The following is a 25,463-nucleotide window of genomic DNA, read 5'->3' as shown; positions in this document are numbered from 1 at the left end:
ACCATATTGGGGACCTGCTCATCACTCAAACACATAACTCAAATAAAACTGTGATATTTAATTAGTTGCCAAACAAATTAATTGGAAGACAGTCACAATAAAACTTTATCCTCCAAGAATCTGCTTCACATTCAGAGCGCACAGAGAGTGGGATCAGATTATTTACCCAGGGGGAAACACTGAGACAAAAAAAAAAATACTTACTTACTCTCTTACATGCTAAAACTAAACACAAGCTAAATAACATGATTATTGAAGCTTGTATATGTATCTGTGATATGAATTACTCACTCAGATTCTGTCAGAAGATCAAAGAAACACATTAGAGTCAGACATTCTGACAGTTTTCCATTAGAAAATGCTAACATGGCTAACAGACTTTAATAATCTTTTTCTCCTCATTATGCTATACTGTGGGATCTTTTATGCTCTTGAAGCAAAGAGGCAGTGGTCATCTGTGCTTCCAAATATTGTGACACTCTCTCACGTGCAGGGAGAGAAGCTGTGTATGAAATAAATGTGTACATATTCCCCATCCTTTTATATTAGCGCTGAAACCAGATAATCAGTCCCCAATATGGCACAAAACAAACAAACAAATAAATCACATAACTGCAACCCATTTATATTCCCTCTTTTATTTAAAGCTTTTATTATAAGTTCATACTGCCACAGTGTGTTTCTACTGGTTTGAACAGATACAAGTGGGATTTTGCCCTATTAAGATGTTTGTTACACTGTAATTTAGTTTAAGTGAATCTATAAGTGGATCTCAGCCTCTATGGTCTCAGGGCTCTCAGAATTGTGCTTTGTTCCATTTCCCTGTTTTATTAAGCCCTGCTTAAGTGGGCTTTGTTTTCATTGGGCATCAGACCAGGATTACACACAAAGCTTGTACACATGATATCACACTTTGATTTGTTTAATCTGAGTAAGATCAGGGAGCATGGTGGCAAGAGAGTTACCCAGCTGCAGAGTTCTGGGGTTGTGGGTTCAAAACCTGCCTTGGGTCATTGTCTCTGAGGAGTTTGGTGTGTTCTCCCTGTGTCTGCATGGATATTCTCTGGGTGCTTCAGTTTCCTCCCACAGTTCAAAAGAACATGTTGAAGGTAGGTGAATTAGTTGTGTGAAAGTGTGTGAAAGTTTCTACAGGAGTGTGTGAGTTACTAGGTGAATGTGTGATGCCCTATGATGGACTGGTGATGTGTCCACTGTATATAGGCATATTGACTCTGGCCCCATCCCAACCCTGACTTTAATGAAGCATTTTCAGAAAATGAAGGAATAGATTAATAAGACATAATGTGTGCTGATATTTCTAATTATGTGTCCCTTTTCTCAGAAAGCCAGTTTGGAGATTACAAAATTGGGGCCTTAACAAATAGGAGTAGAAATCATGGTAGAATTAGCTATCTGCCCTAGAGGGAATGTTTTGGTAGGAATAATGCCTGCCCCTCTTCTTATCTAATATCACCAGCATGGGTGTCTGCCTTCCTTACAGAAGGAAGTAAAGTCTGTCTGCTGAATAACAAGCAAATCATTTTCAACCTATCAGGGACCAGATCCAATTCCTGTCTTGTGCAATTAGATAAAGAGCATGCCAGCATCCATATCTGAAGCTAAGGCTGAGGGTGTGTATGATTGCTCAGCAGGAAGGGCAAGGGTCGTTCAGCACCTGGAGATCCAGGAACCATGCATGTAGGACCAAGGGGCTGATTAGCCCCAGCATGAGGTTTGATTTAGAGGCAGGATTCTGGGGCAGATCTGGGAGTAGATGTGATGTGATGATTTTCGTGGTTGAGGTGGAAGTGCTGGAAGAGTGTGGACTGAACAAAGCTCAAAGTAACACAGACTCTGGAACTGTACTGATAATGAATTTTTGGAAGATGCTGACACATGGACTGTGTGTGTGCTTTGTAAGGTGTTAAAATGTAACTATTATTGCACAGTTTATAGTTTACAGTTGGTACAACCCTAGTGTTACAACACGCCAGGTCTGTTTATCATTAATATATTACATATAATAACCCACAGTGTATCACTTATTTATAACACTGCATTTTCTTTGTATTGACTCAGATTCATGGAACACTTGTATGTTGTTTTTTAATCTTATTAGTGCTTAGACACAAAGTAAAATAAATTTAAATAAATGATGGACTATAACTAAAGTGCAGCACAGTAGTGCAGCAGGTAGTGTCAATGTCACACAGCTCCAGGAGTGGTGTGTTTGAATCCTACTCTGGGTGACTGTCTGTGAGTATTTTGGTGTGTTCTCCCCGTGTCCTTGTGGGTTTCCTCTGGTTTCCTCCCAGAGTCAAAAAACACACATTGGTAGGTGGATTGGTGACTCAAAAGTGTGAGTGAATGTGTGAGAGTGTGTCAACCTGTGAAAAAATGGCCCCTCCAGGGTGAGTTCCTGAGTTGCCTTGCACCCAGTGATTCCGGGTAGGCTTCAGACCCACCGCCACCCTGAACTGGATAAGTGGTTACTGTCTAGAGAGTTGTTGTTTAAATTTTCTGTTTCTGTTTCAATTATAGTCAAGTATGGCCCCCACCCACCCAATGAGCAGTTTATTTAATTAATTGATTATAGGAATTAATGGCTGAGCCAGAACAAGCCAGACGCTGGGTTAAAACAGCCAAATACAAGCATCACAACTTTCTCAAACACTATCAATCCCTCTCACACAATTATACTCTCTCACAAACACTATCAAACTTTTACTTATTTCACATACATTATCCGTCTCTCTCACACACCATCATATTCTTGACAGTGTGTGTGATATAGCTTGATAGTGAGTGTGAGTTTGATGGTGTGTGAGGTAAGGTATACTCTGGAGCAGTGTGACTGAGATCTCTGGAGTGATAGAGCTCCATTCAATATCAGTCCTTGATCTTACAAAGCATCTTCTAGCTGAATGCCATCAGATTCTCACAGGAATATTCCAACGTCGGGTGTAAAGTCATCCTAGAAGAGTAGAGGCATTTCCTACAGTAAAAGGGAGGCAAACTCTGTTAATACCCTTTATGTGTTAGAAACATAACTTCTACTATTTTTTTCATAACATCAGTCTTTGATTATTTCTCATTGTACATCTTTAAAAGACAATACATAGCAATGTATCACAATCAATAATAACTTGATGAGCTTGTGGTTGGGTAACAAAGGGGTTTGATTCAAACAACAATGGGAGGAAGATTATCATCACAATGACTTCAAGTTGTAATTAAATTAATGAGATGTTTGGCAAATGAATAATTTAATTTGAGTGCAACTGGTCTGTTAGTGCTAATCACGGGTGTGCCAGGGGGATATGTGCCAGGCGAGTATGACGAACAGCGCGGAATGAAAATAATGACTCGGGGGCCAGGAATTAAGTGGCAGGGTCACGACTTTTCCGAGAGAAGCAAATTTTTTAAAGCCAAATCCCCTCATTACCATTTCCAGCATGTTGACCTTTGGAGGAATTAAATGAAAAGTTGATGTGAAAATGAAAGCATATTTAGAGGCTTGATTAGAGGTTTGGAAGTAATTAACGCTCCAGCCCTGGTGTGTGTCAGAGTGTTTTCAGAACTATTAACATTGCTACAGCTTCTGTTTGACTGTAAAAGGCCTGGACTGGACAGGACGAGACAAGATGTTTAATGGTACCAGATATAAAAAAAAACTTCTCTTGGGAATGTTTTTGATTGTGCTACAGTTACTGAGACATGAAACTGAACATGTGAGTTCACTGATATCTGATATCATATGATATCTGTTGACACACCATAATTCCGTTTTATCACTGATTAGCCAGTCTGGATAACTCCAGATAAAACTATTACTGTATTGGTTTTGTTCTTACAAGTCTATAAAATATTCTTATCTCTCCAACTCTATCAGAATAGATGATATTTTAAATTATACTGACACATGGCTGGGCGGCCCTGGGTGACTGTCTGTGAGGAGTTGGTGTGTTCTCCCCGCGTCTGCGTGGGTTTCCTCCCACAGTCCAAAAACACACGTTGGTAGGTGGATTGGCGACTCTAAAGTGTCCGTAGCTGTGAGTGTGGGAGTGAATGTGTGTGTGTGTGTGTCTGTGTTGCCCTGTGAAGGACTGGCGGCCCCTCCAGGGTGTATACCCGCCTTGCGCTCAATGATTCCAGGTAGGCTCTGGACCCACTGCGACCCTGAATTGGATAAGCGGTTACGGATAATGAATGAATGACACATGTCCACAATATATTCACCAAAAATCAGTGTGCACCAAAGTGCATGCTCTGTTAATAACTGCACAACTTTCATGCTGACCAGTCCTATTTTTATAGTATTTGTTTTTGTATCTACAGGCACTTGACATTCTGCAATACCTACATTTCAGTAAAATAAAACACACCTACATGTAACCAGAGAAAGAGATAAAGAGAGAGAGAGAGAGAGAGAGAGAGAGAGAGAGAGAGAGAGAGAGAGAGATCACTCAAAGAACCTTTAATTGCTCCTTTATTTTTAAGAGTGTATATATCTTAATATTTGATGCTAACTGAGGACATAAGTGTTAAAGGTAGAAGATGGAAAGGAAGCAAGGAAAAATTCAGCATGTGACCTTCACCCTATACCTCAGTAGTGTATAAAAGACCTGTCATTGAGAGGCTAATCTTCTTCATGCTGACAGAAAAATGAACTTGGCTGAAGACGCTCTTGTGAAACAGAGATCAGTCCCACAAGCTCTTAAACAGATCGTCTAACACACTAGTAGTTATGACTGTGACTGAAAGGATTGTACTCACTGATTCTCATCAGATCATTCTGCATTTCTGAAGTGGAGAGAGAGCTGGGCACAGCAGGGAGTGTGAGAAAGGAATGGTGTCAGTGGTGAGGAATCAGTGATGGAGCTCATGCAGGCACATGGAGGAATCACCACAGGGAAGATCCCCTTCCTCTTATGCTCTAGGACACAGAGGGATTTGTGGGAAGATGTGGGTCAGATAAGGCCATTTTAAATGTTGTATCATGTGAGGACTAAGTTGGAGTTCCAGTCTGCAGTGAGCTCTGTGATGAGAGCTGTAGTTTATAACCTACACTGTAGCCTTACAACAGTGGCTCCCATATTTTTAGACCAAGTACCACCCATTATCAAACCAAAACCTCCAAGGAAGGGTGGCAAGATGTAGTGTCCATGTCCAACATGTAGCTCCAGGGTCATGTGGTTGTGGAGTGAAGACCTGCTCTGGGTGACTCCCTGTGAGAAATTTGGTGTGTTCTCTGTGTCCTTGCACCCAGTGATTCTGGGTTGGCTCCAGACCCACCGTGACCCTGAACTGGATGAACAATTACAGACAATGAATTAATTAATGAACCTCCACTTACCTCCTAGTCTCCTCACAGAAACATGTGCACCCTTATTTCGTCCTCATTTGCACAAGAATAATTCTAAAATAATGATTTGATTATATCATATTAAATTATTGCTAACAATTACAGACAAAAATCAATAGCCTTAAATTCTATGTTTTCAACACAGTTATACACTTAAATAAATAAATAACAAGAAGATAGTTCATCAGTTATGTTTATCAGTTATGAGATATAAGTAATATGTTTTTAGAAAAAGTGCAGTGCTTGGAGCTGGTGCTGTACAGCAGCTCTCTGCACTTGTATTAGTAGGTCAAATAGGCACAGGGTTTGTAGTTTTAGGACTCTAATGATGCAAAGAATGGCCACATTTCCTTCAGCTGAGCATTTTCTTCTATTGTGTCTTCATATGCTTTATTTTTGGGTGGCTTCTTGTGCTTGGTCTTGGCTTGTTTTTCCCATGTACGCTTTGTCCTTTGCCCTAATTGCTCACATCGGTCTCTAGCCTTTGCTTATGTCCAGAAAATAAGCTGATAGAACCATGGGCATTCTTTACATTAACTTTGCAAAATACTGGGGGATTCCACCCTGTAATAAAAAGTGGGGGAACACTGCCCCCTTACAGATGTAATGAACTACAGTGTATGCATTTGTATTACTTTTTTTTTTTTTATCACAAAAAAATTTTCTCAAAACATAATTATGAAAATTGTTAAATATTTTGTTTACATATGAATAATTTACACCTTCAGTTATTAATTAAATTTTTAAATAAATATTTAATAAGTTAAAGTTTTTACTTTTGTAGATGAGAATATACCCTAGCCCCTGACTCTAACACATACACACGTGTTACATACCGCTCTCCATTGGAATTAGATTATAATTCATGCAAAACTGCAAATTCTTATTGAACAACACAAATAAATAAAACAATCTATTGAAAATTCACCTTTACTGTGAATTAGTCCACGTGACATGCATTGTGTATTACATTCATTTGCCTTGTTGCACCCCCAGGGGGCATGCCGCTCACTTTGGGAACTATTGCGCTAGTGTAGTAAGTGTGCACACACAACTATTTTGGCAGGCAGACACTCCCAGCACTTAGGATTAAGTGGATGGATTGAAGGAGGAGGCAGTGCTGTTCTTCATTCCCATAAACCCTAATTTTTCTGTCAACTGTGGGGATCTAACAAAAGACCTTCTTGTCCCAAGCCCACTTCTGGACTTGCACTACACTACACTACACAATTTTAGGCTGATTTGAACCCCAATTACCAGTATGGCCAACTCTGTGGTAATTGGCTGTAGTTTGCAGACTCTGGTGCAGTTGCAATTGTCAGTCTTGTCTGTGGAAAAGTAATTTTTTGCCTCAAAATTCAGCCCAATTCACAATTCAGACCAGTCACAGCATATGAAATGTTTAATTTTCCAACCCAAATTTAGATGTAATCATGTAGTGTAAACCCAACTCAAGTCTCAACATGTCTCAACAACCAGTGTGAATTAAGCACAGAAAGTAAACACAGTGGAGCTCTACTATGCAGGATGGATTAAACTCTAAAGGTACAAGACATTACTTAATGCTAGATGTCTCCAAATAAAAAGTATTACCCGTAAGAGAAATAACACAGGGTGCCACAGAACACGCTGGTACAGCTTTTATTCCAACTTTATTTAAATTTTCCGTTCAGCATTAAATGACACAACACTGTGAAGCAGTCTAATTCTAATGCTAATGTTTCAGAAATGTTTAAGGTAGCCTGGAGTTTGTGCTATTCTACTAATCTCCAACTACCTCTGCAGTAGGTAGAGACTGTGCTGATCATGTTTTCTCATCCAAGACATTTTTATGTGTTTTTACTTTGATCATCTACACAATTAGCAGGGCAAACAATAACTGCAGTGAGTGGTACACCCATGTTTATCTGTCTCTTAGGAAACAAGAGTCGCATCTTTAGTTTGGGGGCTTGAGGTTGTGTAGTGTATCATCTCCAGTCGTGTAGTGAGGTTAAGGGCATCCAGCAAATATGTACATTTATATATATGTTTAAACTACACTTTTTGCATCATTAATAAGGGAATGTGTGTAATGTAGAAGAGGCTTTTTCACTGACTGACTGATAGCAGTTTGTTGAAATGCACGTGCTTTAGGACTTGCCCTGAGGTGCAAGCAGCCATAGTTTGGGTAAATTTGTGTCATTTCATGTGGGTTTGTAAATTTGCTTTAAATATTGTTGTAAAGAGAAGTTTGAAGGTGTACAGTGGTATAAATGGATTTGTCAAACTCAGCTGTCTTGATGAAATTCCTGACTCGTAACAGTATTCAAAATCTTCTAAAATATAGCTTTAATAGCTTGGTGCTATCATAAATACCCTGACTTTGGTTCACAGCTTGATCGAACTCTAATAAAGTGCATACTTTACCTGGATCCTAATGTTTGTACCTTAGGCCATAATTACCATAAACAGACACCCCCAGGATTGAAAATTGTTGTTTTACTGCTTTTGCTAGCAGAATTAAACCATTCCACCTTAAAAGGCTCTGCTTAATAGGCTCCACTTCAGATGGAAAGAAAAAAGATGAGAGAGAATAGAGACATACATACACACATGGTTTTCCAAAACCTCAAATTTTCAGTGACCCAAAAAGCAGTTTTGTGTGAACGGGAGGTCAACACACAGCCAACGACCTCCATTTTTCCTGTGGATAGGTCCTCAGTTGCAGGTTGATTGTAAGATGTGGAATGGAATATGGATTGGTCTTCTTACGTTTTGCTATGGCTGGTTCATGGTGCAGCGCAAGCGCCAAACTGGAACTTGGATCAGTAAGCAGATCAGCCCTGTCAATCTGATATTCAGCAAGTCAAAGAACCAATAGGATCGGCTCAGGCCCATCTCTAGTTTTTCTATTTGAATATAAATTTCCACCTTAATGTTTGCAGATATTTGCTTCGTATTCATAATTTTCATGTTCCAACATTTATCCACCTTAAATGTGTCTGTTTATGAGGCTAATATTGGCATTATTTGCCAGATTCTTATTTAGATTTCCTCAAAGATGTGACTATGCAAAGCTGGAGTAAGCTTTTAGAGGTCCAGCAAAATTACATTTGCTTTCCAACCAAGAAATATATCAAGTCTGGTCCTCATGTGAAATCCAGATTCTAGATTCCATTTGCATATAAACTCCATGAATTACCTTCAGACAAATTCATGGGTTGTAAAAGTCAAGGAGTTAAAAGAAAGGCAAACAGGGAGAAGAAATGGAAGAAGAAATTTAGAGAGAGCAAGAGAGAGAGAGGGGAGAGAGAGAGAGAGAGAGAGATACAGATAAGACAGCAAGTGAGAGAGCGAGATTTGAAGCAGTAGGGGAGCGTGCCACACACACACACCAGGTGGTCTCTAATCTGATCACATATTCATGATCTCTGCCCTTTCTCAGGAAACATTCAAACGCAAGCCCTAATTAAAACCAAATCAGAGCCTGAACACTGCAAACAGCTCTGTAGTAATTCAGTACAAAACAAAGAGTCCTCCATTTACCAGGAAAACACAGGAGACCCCTATAGGCCAAGACTACGGATTAAGAGTCTAGTTGTTAACTTAATAGAAACCATTGCATGTTACATAATCAAGGTCTGGGATTAGTGAAAATTCATAGCAAGGCAATTGTCAATTGTCAAAAAAGCTGACATTTGTACATTTGTAAACATTGAAAGAGCAGTATATATATATATATATATATATATATATATATATATATATATATATATATATATATATATATATATATAGTACAAGTGGATCAGACACAGCATGGCTGCTTGAGTTTTTAAAGAATTAGAATTAGAATCACTTTATTGGCCACTGTGCTTGCACACAGGAATTTTTTCTCCGCATTTAACCCAATCTGTGCAGTCAAACACACCTTCACACACACACACTATTAACCACTAGGGGCAGTGATGACAGATGAGCTTCTACATTTGACTTTACATCTACAAGGTGGACCAACGAGGTTGGTGTGTGTAACAGAGTGGACAGTGAAAGGACAGTGTAAAAGCTTTTCTGTGTCTGATCCACTCATACCAGAACAACACACAATGACACACAACCACCATGTCAGTGTCACTGCTGGGCTGAGAAAGATCCACCAGCCAAATCACACCTGCTCTGTGGTGGTCCTGTGGGGGTTTCTGACCAGTGAAGAGCAGGATGAAAAGGGGATAAAGTATGCAAACATGTGGACTGTAGTCTCTAATTATAGAACTACTAAGTGCTCCTTTATGGAAAATGTACAGTGAGTGTAGACACAAGATACAAGGTAGGTAATTGTGAGGGTGAAAGTGAAAGGTCAGGTTGTCAGTGTGGTAGATTGTGGCTATGACTCAGGATAAATTCAGCACATCAGCCACAATAAGAAGGATGTCTTTCATAAGAATCTTTTGGTTTAGCCTGAGGTTGTTCTTGTTTGACTCTTGCACAACTATCTTATTACTCAAACTTTGATTTTTATCACACTCATTTTCTGAGCTGCTTTAGCACTGGCTTCCTACTGGCAGAATATTTTAGATCAAAACTAGGTCTTAACCCCTCACATTCCAGGTGTATTATTCACTTTTCCATCTTATGACAATAGGTCAGTAATTAAGGGTGCTTCCATATATGGACTGTTTGACTTTTCAGTTTGGATTGAACCACAATACCATTGAAAACAGACAATTCTGGAGGACAGCTGTTCTCAGAGCAAAACAAACAAATCTTTGACATAATTTTTTTTCAATTGTTCTGTGTGTTTAAATATTCAGAGATAAACATGAAAATAAAATATATCACTTCTCTTTGGTCTCACACATATATTGTCTTGCTTTTTATGCCATGTTTAACTGTATTTTACCTAAATAAAAGCTTAAATTTTAACAAAGTGCACTGCATAAGGTATAAAACATTACTGCATCTTTATTAGAAGGGCACATTGTAGTTTAGAATGTAAAGAATTCTGTGATTTGGCAGATGTGATTTGGGACACAATGTTAATCCACCATTTCTATGAGCCATTAAAGGTGGAACTGAAGATGTGTATAACGAGCTGCTAAATAATTAGGATTAGTGTTTCAATGTAAGCTATGTAAGTTAAATCTTGATCTGAGACCCAAATAATTAGCAGTAAATAGTAGATTGTAGAATTAAACCTACCCACAGATGCAGAGCATCTATAAACAAATTAAGGTCAAGAATGGGGAGATGAAGCCCAAGAGAATGGACATAAATACTCAGGCTTGAAATTGCACACCTTTTGTCCTTGCTGTACTTATTTATTTACCTACTTACTTACTTACTTACTTCGAAGTAAGATATTAATCAGTTATGAATGCTATTCGAAGGGTGATAACATTTAAAACTCAGGGTGCAGGAAAACACACTTGAGTATATAGTTTCTTGTAACTATCCATGCAAATGCTTTTCTGAGGTGCTTGATCAGAGGAATGTTCCAATGCTTTTATTTTTCATGTTTATTTCTATGTGTTTTATAACTATTTTGAATCATATTTAATTATGCCTTCTCTTTTAAAATAAAACTTAAATTACTATTTATTTATTTATTTTTTAATAATGACTCTTATTGCATACTTATATGTTTCACAATTTTTGTTTTTTTTCTGTAAAGCACTTTGAGTTGTGTGTATAAAGGTACCATACAAAATAATAAATCAAATAATATTACTTTATTATTTTATGTTCATAACCATGTCAGAAACTTCATAAACCAGTCAAAATCTTTAGCAGAATTTCTTTTGTTTATGCAGGAGTACTGGAAAGAGAGGGTGATGCTTCTGGGACCAGGGCTTTAACCAATGCCAAGACCCTCTATAGATCCTGCACCAATGAAAGTAAGTCCATGATGACAAAGGATTGATTCCAAGACAGTGCCAATAAATATTTATTAAATAAATATTTTAATAGGAAGGCTTTGCATTTTGTTAGAAGCTTGTCTTGCATCTGTAAGATACACATGTGACATGTAGCATTTCCAAGCAAGATTACAAGAGTTGTAATCGAAGTCTCTTCAGAAAAAGCAGATAGAAAAAGGAGCCTTGGTTTCAGTGAAATGAGCTTGCTGGGTTGAGTGAGTGCTGCTGGAATATTTCTGCATTTTTCTGACAGGTCTCATTGAGCAGAGAGGTGGAACGCCTCTGCTTACAATGCTGCCAGATGTCTTTGAGTGGCCCATAGCAACGGATGACTGGGACACCACATTCGGTATGTGATTAGGATATGATGTACTTGTCATGCACATCACCCCAACGAATGAGACCTAATCCTGTCTTTATAAAATCTGTCATGTTATCTCCTCAGGGAAAGGTTGGAGTGCAGAAAGCTCCATAGCCAGACTGAACGAGAAATACGGCAAGCAAGTCCTTATTAGCTTTTTCATTGGGACAGACGACAAAGACTCCAACTCTCATATCATTCATGTAGGTGTGCACTGAGTTCCCTAAACTGTCTTTCTTTAGAGTGGGGATGACATAGTTTTGTGATGAGAATTGTGAGGTATTGGGATGGTTAATTGATACGGGGCTAAATATCTCGCCACAGTGTCAGACTGTAATGCTACATTAACCCAACAGCACCCACCAAACACCAGGTGTCATATAAATGTTAATTTTTGGGCTGAATCTGATCAGTCTATTATGGCCTTTATTTAGTCCAAAAAAGACTTTGAAATGTGGGCCTTTTTAGCCCATTTGGGCAAATTTAGCCTTTGTAAAGGCTAAATTACAGAATGTACAGAATTTCATCTAGTTGTAGATATAGATTTTTTGTAGACATATTTTCACCTTTCATTTTCAACCAAATTTAAACCTTTAGACTATTGAGATGCCTGGCCAAGTCATCTTTTCAATGTATTTTCAACAAGTTTTTGCTGGATGTGGAAAAATTGGCCTGTTTGTTTATATGTGACACAGGTGTGTCCTTTATGTTGTTGTGTGAACAGCAAAAATCGCACTTGCTCAGACCAATGTTTAATCACTGACTTTTTAAATCAGTTCATGTTTTAATATTCTTTAAATTCTTAACTTATACTGTGCTTTCCCCATAAATATAATTTGGAGAAAAAAAAAATTAAAAAGGGTAATTTTGCGACACAGCACTGCACAGTAAAACACCAGTCTGGTTCCATTCATTCATTCATTTCAAAATGAAAGTACTTTGGATGGAAATGATGGACCTTTCCTTCTGGTCAAAGCATGAAACATTGTCATTTTGCACATAGTTAACGAGACTAATGTCAGATATAGATCCCATTATATAGACAGTGTGAACAGGAGAACAAAATACTGTAATTTGATCATGAATTCAGAATTGCGCCACATTTACCTGCTGTGTGAACACAGCCAAAGACTACAAACCCTGCAGACTCATGGAATAATGTGATGTAGATTGAAATAGTGCTACTATTGGAATCACTCAGTAAAATTACTGAGTAGTTTTTGAGCTGCACTGTAAGCCCAGATCTAATTAAATGTAAATTATTTATATTTTATTCAGTTTTATTGCGTTACTAGAAAATATAGTACACTGTACTCAGTAGAGGTGGGCGATACCGGCAATTCTGGTATCGATCCGATACCAAGTAAATACAGGGTCCAGTCCAGTACCAGTCCTTCGCAGGGTGACACACACAAACACACACACACACACCTATGGGCACTTTTGAGTAGTCTATCCACCTATTAATGTATTTTTTTGGACTGTGAGAGGAAACCAGAGCACCCGGAGGAAACCTACACGGACAGGGGGGGACACACCAAACTCCTCACAGAGAAATCACCTAGAGTGGGGCTTGAAACCACAAATCTGTTGCGTCACCATCCCACCCAATTAAAATAATAAGAGAGTAAATAAACTCCATGCACTTTTCTCTGGTCACTTTTTCACTACCACAGCTCCCACAGCAAAATGTAGCTGGTGATGTCACAAAACCAGCCTCTAGTGGGAAACACAGACTTTGAAAACCACAACAATGGTGGTGGCACTGTTTACTTGTTGTGTATTTGTGTCCTGTTTTTGTTATTTTTGGACAGAACATGGCTCTACTCCCCAGTTTCCACAGATCAGATTTTTCCTTAATGCGTGTCCAGCTCTCACTGGAGTTCTTTGTCAGCCACAGATCCAAGGAGTTTTACAAGCTACCATTGTGAGTCGGATAAAACAGATGTGATTGCTGCTGTAGCTTGCACATTTTACAAGCGGTTAATTTGTGCTGGAAGTCTGCATTTTGCCGTATAAGGTCTCTCTGTCCAGTAAGTGCTCTGCAACTTTTACAAATCACGCTTAGGTCCTACTCGAACCAGGTGCGAGCAGGGACTAAACCAGTGCCTGTTTCCAGGGACCAGGTAGCAGAATCGACTAATGGAAAAGAAAACAGCTGAGAGTGGAATCTAGTAGGGACCATGCAGTGAAAAATTGCCATAAGTTTATTAAACATATCCAGGCTAACACTACAAGACTCGCATCCAGAAAGGTCTGGTTGAACATGTAGAATTCTTCAGTTCTTATAGACATATGAGCCAAAAAGTCACAATCGCAAAATCTCCCCGAACAAGAGCTTCTCTGTATTTGCGGATCTGCAGAGAGATTACCTGGAGGTTTAAAGTGCTTTTCCACTTTAATCGCAGTAACTGATACGGGCTGAGTGGGGCAGGTCATGGTGGGGATAGTTGGGTTTCTGCAGAGGGGATGAATAGCTGATTATGTGTGTGGCTCTGATTCTCTTTGGCAGTTTGACCAGCCAAGTCTCGGCCTTCCCTCCAGAGACTACTACGTCTGCACCGGGCCCTATGAGGAGGTAAGATCTGCCAATAACAACAAGTCAGGCCACAGGTGGTCTTTATAAAGGCCCCAATTCTACAACCTCTTCCCCTGGAACAAACTCACTTCAGCAAAACAAGGGTATCACTTTCAAAACTATTGAAGGCCACAATACTGATAAGGATTGGTTTCTACTTTCTATGGATTTCATGTGGTTTAATACAGACTGGTTATTGTTAGTGTAAATTAACAAAGCCCCTTTCATCCATTTTTCTCCCTCTCTACCCCTGGATGCTTTGGGCGTTTGAGTGTCCAGTCCTGCCCCTGAGGCCTGCCATTGTTAGAATCCATCTGATTATTATTCAAATCAGGCTAATTCTATAATGCCTTCCAGTTTATGGAAGTAATTAAAACCAACACAGGGTGGAAATAATCCTGGTACACACCGCAGCAGATGGAAGTGTTTGGAGTGAACTGTCTTTACTCATCTGACTCTTTCTTGTTTTGGAAAAATAATAGTGAGGAAGAGAAGAGAGGAGGGGGAAGAGATGGACAGATTAACCCAATTAGCTTGTATTATGCCTCCCAGGAGGCCTGAGAATGCTTCCTAAATAACTGTGGAGCTAAACCTCAGGAGGGCCCATAGTAGTTCATTATTTAACAGTGTTTCCAATCCTGCCGCACACACGCACAAACACCTTTCACTCTTTGGAATACACCTACACAGCACTTATCCACATAGATTCTGGCTAATGTGTCACAGGTATGTTGATGTTGTTGCAGGCCTGCGTCACTTACGAAGAGTTCATGGTTGACCTAGCCATGTTGGTACGAAAAGACAGAAAGCTGGAGGTCAACGAGAGCACCATCAGGCAGGAGATGTCCAGAGTGATGGAGCTGGAGAAAGAGCTGGCTAATGTAAGCAATGAAGTGTATGACTTGAGCATTTTTGTCAAAATGAGCTGGAATTGGCTCAAACATTTCTGACCACATCATCAAAGCTGAAGTCCTGCAGATGGTAAATTTAGAGATTTTAGCCTTGACTTTCTTGTACTCCTTTAAACCTGCTGCCAGATGTGTTGTCCTCATGCCCTTGTACAAATTTGCCATAGTACAATGGTTCAGCATCTGGAACTGAAGCTTTCTTTGTAGTACTGTCTACAGCTGGCTTAAATATCTGAGCTGGCTATATTTTTAGCTGCACTGTTGAACATGCTTGACAACAAATTTGATTGTTGTTTATTAAGGCAGATTTTTTTTTGGAAGAAGAGTTTAGATACTTGTTGAGAAAATTGTGTGCTCAAAGCCTTTTTATGGCAGCACTAGCACGTTGCTTTTTAATACCAATCAACCATAACATCATGACCACTACCTTGATTCTACACTCACAATCCAGTCTCTCAGCTCCACTGACCAGACAGGAGCACTCTGTAGTTCTACAATTACAGATCTACAATCATCCATCTCTTTCTCGTTTTCACCCTGTTCTTTAATAATCAGGATCCCCACAAGACATCTACAGGTCAGGTATGATTTGGGTGGTGGATGATATTCAGCGCTGCTGTGATAATGATGTGAAGTGTTGGTGCGTGTTGCTGGTACAAGTCAATTGGACACAGCAGAGTTTTTAAACAGTGTCCAGTGTTGCTCTGTCTTTGTCAGACATACCTACCTGGTTGGTCCACTTTGTAGATGTAAAGTCAGAGACTGTAGCTCATCTTTTGCTGTACTATTTGTGTTGGTTGTCCTCTAGTCCTTCATCAGTGTACACAGGATGCTGAAAACAGGATGCTGTATGTTGGTCACTTTTGGTTGGTGGACTGTTCTCAGTTGAGCAGTGACACTATAAAACTCAAGCAGCACTGCTATGTCTGATCCACACATATCAGTGCAACACGCATTAAAAACACCACCACATCAGTGTCACTGCAGTGCTGAGAATGATGCACCACCCAAATTATACCTGCTCTGTGGTGGTCCTGTGTGGGTCCTGACCATTGATGAACAGGGTAAAAGGGGGCAAATAAAGTATGCAGAGCAAGAGATGGATTACAGTCTAAAATTGTAGAACTACAAAATGGTCCTGTCTAGACAATGGAGCTGACAGAACAGACCTGAGAGTGTAACAAACAAGGAGGTGGTCAAAATGGTTTAGTTGATTTGTGTATTTTTATATCTAAGAAACAGCACAGTGGCACAGCAGGTAGTGTCACAGTCACACAGCTCCAGGGACCTGGAGGGTGAGGGTTCAAGTCCTGCTCTAGATGACTGGTTTGGTGTGTTCTCCCCATGTCTGCGTGGGTTTCTTCTGGGGGCTCCAGTTTCCTCCCACAGTACAAAAACACACGCTGATAGGTGAATTGGCAATTCAAGAGTGTCCATAGGTGTGAGTGTGTCGCCCTGTGAAGGACTGGTTCCCCATCCAGGGTGTGTTCCTGCCTTGCGCCCAATGATTCCAGGTAGGCTCCGGACATACCACAGCCCTGAGCTGGATAAGTGGTTACACACAATGAATGAATTAATGAACACCACAGTGCTTTTATTGTTGGATGCACTGCAACATTGTCCAACTCAGTCAAACTACATTGCTGAAAAGATACAGAAGCAATATGGCCAAAGCGGGGCACAGCCTAAAAGTGATCTACAGAATATTAGAAGAGAGTGTCTGTAATTATCTTGTAATTAAACTGTAGCTGCCATGCAGTTAGTATGTAATTACATAGATGTATAGCATATGTAAAAAGTAAAGCAAACCAAAGTAAAAGTGACAGCATAGTAATGCATACACCCAGTTCTACAAAACGTTCGAGTGATGCCATAGAAGAACCACATTTGGTTCCATAAAGAACCATCTTTTTTAAAAGATATGTGAGTGTGAAATCCTTTTAAAGTTTTTAAAAACCTTCACTTGTGGTAATGGTTCTTTGCCCACTTAAAGGTTATTCACAAAATCACTTCATCTATACTATGGAACTAAAAGGGTTCTTCTATGGTATCACTCAAAGAACCCTTTGTAGCAATTTCAAGAATGAAGTAAGTCTTTTGATTGAAACAAATGTGACATGTTTTTCTTCAGCCTGTTAAGTTCAGTTTGTGTTTTGCCCTAAAACAACAGCCAATGGCTGTACATCATAAGATCTGAGACAGTCTGAGACATGTTTTCCCACCACATGTGGTACCGCTGCTGTGTTTTATTATTCAGTGATCACGAGTCTCCTGACATTTACAGTGTGTGGAGTGTGAGGCTTGTAAAGCTTGTGTTTTTCAGAGCTGGAGATGATGTCACCGCAGTCTCCAGCACTCCGTTCTTGCTGTACACTTTGTGCTGAAAGCTGTTTAAGCTATGGATGTGTATTAAGTATGACACAGTGAAATACAGTCAATATGTCCACATCATAAAACATTAACCTTTACAAGATGCAGTTCAATACTTAACAAACGCAGGGTGTCATTTTTAAAATAATTCTTATATATTATTTTTTACTTGTAGCTCGTATAAGTTCTGTATAATAAATGCCATTGCAATTCATCCCAAGATTAATGGAAGTTAATCTGCCTTTTCCAATCCACACCCAGTTCGGAGGCTATGAAAAGGGTTTGAGATAAACAAGATGCACATCACATTATCTGCCAGTGACAATGTATAATTGGTGGATTCCTGTGTTTTGTCTAAATTTTTTGTTAAACTGTGCATTGGACAATTGTGAGTAAAGGTTTCCACAATGAGATATGAGGAATTTCTAAAATTGGACTTCAGCTTTTCAGCTTTAGGGCCAAAATATCTCTTTTCACAGTGCTCTAAGTGAAACAGTGCTTATTACAGCGAGAGCCGAGGCTGTTCAGAACAATGTGATATGAAACATTATCATCAAGTGCATTTAAAGGCAAAGAAAGTATCATTAGACCCGAGACAGCTAGCCAAAACGTAGCGTTGGGCATGCTGAACTTAAGCCCATGTGCATAGGCTGTAGAGTATCATTAGATTAAATTGTATTATATTTCAGTTGAGATTATACACTGAATGACCACTGGATAAAGCACACCTACTTTATATCTATATTCATTGTCCATTTTTACTAATCCACTGACCCTACAGGAGCACTGTGTAGTTCTACAATTACAGACTATAGTCCACCTGTTTCTCTGAATACATTCTTATTGTCAGGAGCGAGGGGCGGATTGAGGGAGGCGGACGCACTCGCTAAAACACAGTATATTTAATAAAGGATTATAACAACATAACGAGACTTAAACGGAACGAAAACAAACGGAGCAAAGCAGGCTAAATAAACACGGGTAACTAGACAGGGTAAGCGTGACAGACGGACAAAAAGCGAAAACAACGACAACGGAAAAGAGACGGGGAGAAGCTGTGGAGACAGACGGACGGACAGACAATAAAACACGACTAGAGACATGAGAAATGAGAAATGTACGACAAACAGGACGTGACACAATAGGGCTTAAATACAGACACAAATGAGAAACACCTGGACAGATAACGAGGACGGGTTAACACATGACACGGACGAGGAGGCGGAACAAAGGCAGAGACTCGAACATAAACAAAACATAGCCATGTGCTACAAAGAGCACATGACCGGGGACAACAGACATGACGAGACGAAGGCGTGACAGATGCCCCCCCCAAGAACGCGCAACTCCCGGGCGCGTACTCCTAAACCCCCCAAGAGCTGGCACAGGAGAGGGCACGGAAAACAAGACAGGACAACAAACCAACGGGTGACAGGACTCAGGACAATACGGGAACAGACACTGGAGCTGGGGACACAACAGGACCGAATATCTGAGACGGGACATGGGACATGACAGGTGACTGACAAAGGGAGGTAACAAAAGACTGGAACGGACTGGACATGACGGGAGTGGACACATGAGACTTGACAGGGTTTTTGACATTGGACATGACACTGGATGGAAACAGGGACTGGACAGAAGACGGGACAGGTGACAGGACTTGGTGCTGGGACTGGACGGGAGCAGAGACTGGTGACAAGACACTGGACAGGATAGGAACGTTAGACTGGACAGGGGTACGTGACTGGACAGAAGACAGGACAGGTGACATGACACTAGACTGAAACGGAGACGGGACAGGAGACTGGACAGGGGATTGAAAGGGAAACTGGACCGGAGACAAGACAGGTGACTGGACATTGGACGGATACGGGAACTGGACGTGAGACAAGACAGAGGGTTGACACGGGGACTGGACAGGACTAACAGGGGACTGGACATGAGACAAGACAGAGGGTTGAAACGGGGACTGGACAGGACTAACAGGGGACTGGACAGGAGACAAGACAGGGGGTTGAAACAGAGACTGGACAGGGCTGACAGGGGACTGGACTGGACTTGGCAGGGGAACAGGTACAAGAACATTTACAGGGACTGACACAAACACAGTGACCGGGACAGGGACAGAGACAAAGGCTGACACGGGTACTGGGACAAGGACAGAGACAGGAACCAAGACAGGGACAGACAAAGGAACCAATATAACAGGGGGGTGCCCAGGACTGGCTAATGTCTGTGGGGCAGTCTGAGGAACCAGCCTGGGCACAGTTCTGGGGATCGGCCCTGAAGTCCTTCGGGCCGACCTACGGACATGGACAGGAGCGGCGGGTGCCGCCATAGTCACGGGGACAGGAGCGGCGGGTGCCGCCATAGTCACGGGGACAGGAGCGGCGGGTGCCGCCGTAGTCACGGGGACAGAAGCGGCGGGTGCCGCCATAGTCACGGGGACAGGAGCGGCGGGTGCCGCCATAGTCACGGGGACAGGAGCGGCGGGTGCCGCCATAGTCACGGGGACAGGAGCGTCGGGTGCCGCCATAGTCACGGGGACAGGAGCTGCGGGTGCCGCCATAGTCACGGGGACAGGAGCGGCGGGTGCCGCCATAGTCACGGGGACAGGAGCGGCGGGTGCCGCCATAGTCACGGGGACAGGAGCGGAGGGTGCCGCCATAGTCACGGGGACAGGAGCGGCGGGTGCCGCCATATTCACGGGGACAGGAGCGGAGGGTGCCGCCATAGTCACGGGGACAGGAGCGGCGGGTGCCGCCATAGTCACGGGGACAGGAGCGGCGGGTGCCGCCATAGTCACGGGGACAGGAGCGGCGGGTGCCGCCATAGTCACGGGGACAGGAGCGGCGGGTGCCGCCATCACGGACACAGGAGAACGTGCGACGACGTCCACGGAGGCAGAGGAATCTGCGCCGTCGTCCACGGAGACTGGAGAACGTGCGACGACGTCCAAGTAGGCAGAGGAATTTGCGCCGTCGTCCATGGAGACTGGGAAACGTGCGACGACGTCCACGGAGGCAGAGGAATCTGCGCCGTCGTCCACGGAGACTGGGAAACGTGCGACGACGTCCACGGAGGCAGGAGAGGCACGCGTCGCGCTCACGAAGACAGGAGAGGCGCGCGCCGCACTCTCGAGGACAGGGGCGGCTGGAGGCGCCGCGTTAATGAAGACAGGCGCGGCCGTTGGAGCCGCTTTTACAAGGACAGGAGTTCGTGCTGCTCGCCGGGCTCGCGCTGGAGCTGTAAAGGGTTTAGGGGGTTTCACAGGCGCACCCATTACATCCCCTCGAGGTGCGCCCCTGTTAGCCTCAGACCTCAGAGCTACGGAGGTGAGGCTAACAGCCCCTACCCTTAACGCCCCCCCAAAAATTTCCCCGGAACTGAGGGGGTAATCCCCCAGCGAGGGGGGGACTCCAGCACGCTTTTTCCGCCGACTCTTACGACTCGCGCTGGCGTAATCACTCGATTCACGAGCTGCCTCCTCCTGTAGGCGTTGATTAACGCTGGCGTGTATCTGCCGGAGCCGGCTACTCCACATCGCAGCCCTGTCGAACATATTTTCTGTGCTAGCTGCGTCCTGGTGGTCGTACATTCTGTCAGGAGCGAGGGGCGGATTGAGGGAGGCGGACACACTCGCTAAAACACAGTATATTTAATAAAGGATTATAACAACATAACGAGACTTAAACGGAACGAAAACAAACGGAGCAAAGCAGGCTAAATAAACACGGGTAACTAGACAGGGTAAGCGTGACAGACGGACAAAAAGCGAAAACAACGACAACGGAAAAGAGACGGGGAGAAGCTGTGGAGACAGACGGACGGACAGACAATAAAACACGACTAGAGACATGAGAAATGAGAAATGTACGACAAACAGGACGTGACACAATAGGGCTTAAATACAGACACAAATGAGAAACACCTGGACAGATAACGAGGACGGGTTAACACATGACACGGACGAGGTGGCGGAACAAAGGCGGAGACTCGAACATAAACAAAACATAGCCATGTGCTAAAAAGAGCACATGACCGGGGACAACAGACATGATGAGACGAAGGCGTGACACTTATCCTCATTTCACCCTGCTCTTCAATGGTCAGAACCCCCACAGCATCGTTCTCAGCACTGCAGTGACACTGAAATGTAGTGGTATGTAGGCTGTGCTGTGCTGTGTTTAAAGGCCTCTGTCACTACTGGACTGAGAATAGTTCACCACACAAAGATATCCAGCCAACGGCATACTTTGTCCACTGATGAAGGACAAGAGGTCAATAAACACAAACTGTACAGCAACAGATTAGCTACTGTCTCTGACTTTACAACAAGGAGGACCAACGAGGTAGCTCTGTCTTAGAGAGATTTAAAAACTCAAGCAGCACAGTAAAACACCACCACATCAGTGTCACTGCAGGTCTGAGTATGAATCATCACCCAAATCAAGCCTGCCCTATGATGGTCCTGGCCATTAAAGAACCATTAAAGAAATGGGACTAAAAAATATGAGCAATAAACTGGACAATGAGTATAGATACAAAGTAGGTGTTCCTAATCATTGGTTTGTTGAGTGCATATGGTGTATCATAGGGCAGTCATGGTCTAATGGTTAGAGAAGCAGGCCTGGGTCTGTTTGATCCCTTAGACTGACAGGTACATTTTCAGCTGGGGATGATTGCTTGTCACTCCATGTGTGTGTGTACCCACTGCCCCTAGAGCAAGTGTGTGTGTTCACAGGTAGGTTAAATGTGGAGAGACACTGACTGATGATGCTCAGACATTATAAATCATCTGTCTGATGTATCTACATCAATAGCCTTAGGATGCATTGTAGTTCATTTAAAGTAAAAAAGCAACACATACCTGCTGTTATGAGCTTTAGTCTGTTCCCACTCTCTCTCTCCCTCTTTCTCTCTATTGCAAAACATAATTTTGCTCATTCTTGACATTTCTTCTTGCTCCTCAGGCGACAGACACATCAGAGGACAGAAACAATCCAGTCCAACTCTACAATAAAATGCCACTGGAGATACTTAACACCAACTACACCCTGGAATTTGAGTCCACGGTAAGATGCAAAACATTGTGCAAGAACAGGAGCTTGGATTGATTTTTTTTCCAGCTGTAGTCAGATTCCTGTTTTCTTACAGGATATCAGCATGGTTGTAATTTGGTTGTAGACACAGGCGTGGTACCGAAAATAACCCACCAATGCTGCTTTCCAGTAACAGCATGACCTGGTGCATGCTAATGCTTTTATACAGTTATTTCACTGCCATTTATAAGTGAACAGTAATAAGCAACAGTAGATTATGATTTGTTTTGTTCAATAATTTATTCGCCTCTGCCCACACATAGCTCTTTCCACCAATCAATTCCATTCAGGATTTTTAGAACCTTTGTGCTATTTTTTATTTCGGAATACTGCTGTGACAAAACAGTTTCAAATTAGGTGTGAGGAACGGGAACAGAAGTTCCAGGTTGGTGGACTGACAAATAGTTCCATAACTGGACTGGAACTGGACTGTTCCCAAGCAACACAAAGTTTTGCACGGGTCTATGTTAGCACAATCCTTTGTAGCAGAGAAGGTGCAGGAATCCATAGGTGGTGTTCATAAGCTCAAGTTAAAACTCAAACTACAAGGATACATGTACATTCATGGATACATAGAATAAAAGTAATTTTGTATTAAAGAAAATAATAATTTGAATGAAATCCCATTCACGGTGTGAATGCAAAAAAAAATATACAACCTTCAATGACCTTATACTATGGTCCTTCATAACAGATGATGGGTGAGAAGGTGTTATGGGAAGGGTGGGTGGACCCAAGAGCAGAGCTCTAGGTTTATATATTTTTTTTGCAGGTAACTAGTAAATGTGAACTAATATATAACAAGGTATGCGGAGTAGTGAACATGCCTTTTCTCCTTCTTTTCTTTCTCCTTCCCGTCTGCCCCTCTACAAAGGTGCAGCACAGAGGAAGTTTTGTGTGAGCCTTTTATGCAGCACCCTGCAGGTGTGCTTGATTAGCACTAATTAGTGGGCTTCTGGGAACTGGAGTTCTGAGAGCTGCTTCCAGCTGCTCTCTTAGTGTGCCGCCCTCCCTCTCTCGAAGGGACGGCCCCAGAAGTCCCCAATCCCGCAACATGGTTGCGACGGAACTCGCGGATGAGTTCTGGATCCAAGATATGATGTGCAGGGACCCACAACCATTTTTCAGGTCCATATCCTTCCCAATCAACGAGGTGTTGGGAACTGCCCTGTACTTTTCGAGTGTTTAACGGGTGACGGGCCATTTTTTTTTTTTTTTTTGATGTGCTGATCAACCTTGAAGGGCCCAATATAATGAGGTGCCAGTTTACGGGACTCCACCCGGAGGGGGAGATCACGGGTGGAAAGCCATACTCACTGGCCATGGCAGAAGGATGGTGTGCTGCATCGCTTGCAATTGGCAATTTGTCTCCTGGCTTCAGTTGTTGCCAGAAGGGAGACACAAGTTTTCTGCCAAACCTGGCGGCATCGTTGAACATATTGTTCAGCTGCCGGGACTCCTGCTTCCCTTTCCTGTTCAGCAAACATAGGTGGAACCCAGGAACCAGGGTTCGCCAACGTCAGATATTGCAGAGTCCGGCCTAGGTCCTTGTTGACTTGTTCAGTCTGACCGTTGGACTGTGGGTGGAAACCAGAGGACAAACTTACGGTAGCCCCCATGAGTTTACAAAAGGCCTTCCAAAATCTGCTGGTAAATTGGGGACCTCGGTCAGACACCACGTCCTTCAGCATTCCATGCACCCACACCACATGTTGGAGAAGGAGGTCCGCTGTCTCCTTGGCCAAAGGATATTTGGGCAGGGGCACAAACTTGCAGGCTTTGGAGAAGCGGTTCATGATAACCAAGATGACTGTGTTGCCTTTGGATGGGGGCAAGTCTGTAACAAAGCAGGACTAGATATAGGGTGGAGGAGCCCTTGTGGCTGAGACCGGGGTGCTTTGCTTCTTGTGCACACCTCACAAGAAGCAATGAAGGCACGGACATCTCTCTCCATTCCTGTCCACCAGAAGTGCTGGCGGAAAAACTTGAAAGTCCTTGTGATTCATGGATGCCCAGAGAAAGGAGGGGCATGCCCCCAGTGTATAACCTGCTGATGAACTGCTGATGGGACATAATGTCATCCTGGAGGACCACTCCACTCCAAGTGCCGCCTGAATGGAGTCTTTGATTCCCCAGCAAAGGGGAGTTAGGAGATGGGGAGTGGAAATGATGGGTTCTGGCATACTGTCAGGACCCTGAGGTTCCCCTTGTCTGCAGAGGGCATCAGTTTTGTGTTCTTTGAACCTGGCCTATGACAACAGGAAATTGAAGCGACCAAAGGACAGTGCCTACCGAGCCTGCCGGAAGTTTAGCCGCTTTGCCTGTTTTATATAGGCAAAGTTCTTGTGGTCAGTTGAGACCGCAAACGGGTGCTTAGCCCCCTCCAACCAATGCCTCCATTCTTCTAGGGCCAACCTAGCTACTTAGCTTGCTCAGCATGAGGCGGTGGGAATAGTAAGCACAAGGATGAAGCTTCTTGTTGGGCCTTTGGCGCTGTGAAAGCACAGCACATACACAAATATCTGAATATCTTCTCCCCACAAAAAAAAATAAATAAAAAACTTCCACCTTCAGAAGAGGAGGGCCTTATGAAGCCTGATTCAAGGGCCTCCTGAACATATACGTCCGTAGCGGCACGCTCAGGAGGTTAGAGGGCAAATAGCCTTCCCAAGTAGTGTGCTGCCTGGAAGAAGATTGATGGCATAGTCAAAAGGGTCTTTGGGGGGTACAATTTGGGCCTTTTCCTTGCTGAATACTTCCCTAAGGTCCAAGTACACTTCTGGAACCCAGGAAATATCGAGTGAACTAGCTGTGTCTGTACCTCACATGTATGCGCTGAGAGGCCCAGGCAATTACCCTGGCAGTTGGGACCCCATGTATAC

At 42.6% G+C, this 25,463-nt stretch overlaps 1 protein-coding gene across 1 annotated transcript in view; it reads left to right on the top strand.

Moving 5' to 3' along the window:
- The window catches only part of LOC136709859 (neprilysin-like), a 65,320-nt gene that overhangs the window by 14,989 nt on the left and 24,868 nt on the right, over positions 1-25,463 (top strand). Inside the window, exons 5-10 of the mRNA XM_066685400.1 lie at positions 11,155-11,238; positions 11,513-11,608; positions 11,705-11,823; positions 14,133-14,198; positions 14,945-15,079; positions 22,453-22,554. Of these exons, the coding sequence (XP_066541497.1) occupies positions 11,155-11,238; positions 11,513-11,608; positions 11,705-11,823; positions 14,133-14,198; positions 14,945-15,079; positions 22,453-22,554 (602 nt within the window). The remainder of the gene's footprint in view (positions 1-11,154; positions 11,239-11,512; positions 11,609-11,704; positions 11,824-14,132; positions 14,199-14,944; positions 15,080-22,452; positions 22,555-25,463) is intronic.

Source organism: Hoplias malabaricus, chromosome 11 (assembly GCF_029633855.1).
Source record: "Hoplias malabaricus isolate fHopMal1 chromosome 11, fHopMal1.hap1, whole genome shotgun sequence".
NCBI classification, from domain to species: Eukaryota; Metazoa; Chordata; class Actinopteri; order Characiformes; family Erythrinidae; genus Hoplias; species Hoplias malabaricus.
Note: the sequence above shows the minus strand (reverse complement) of the source record. Positions and strands in the feature narration are given on the sequence as shown.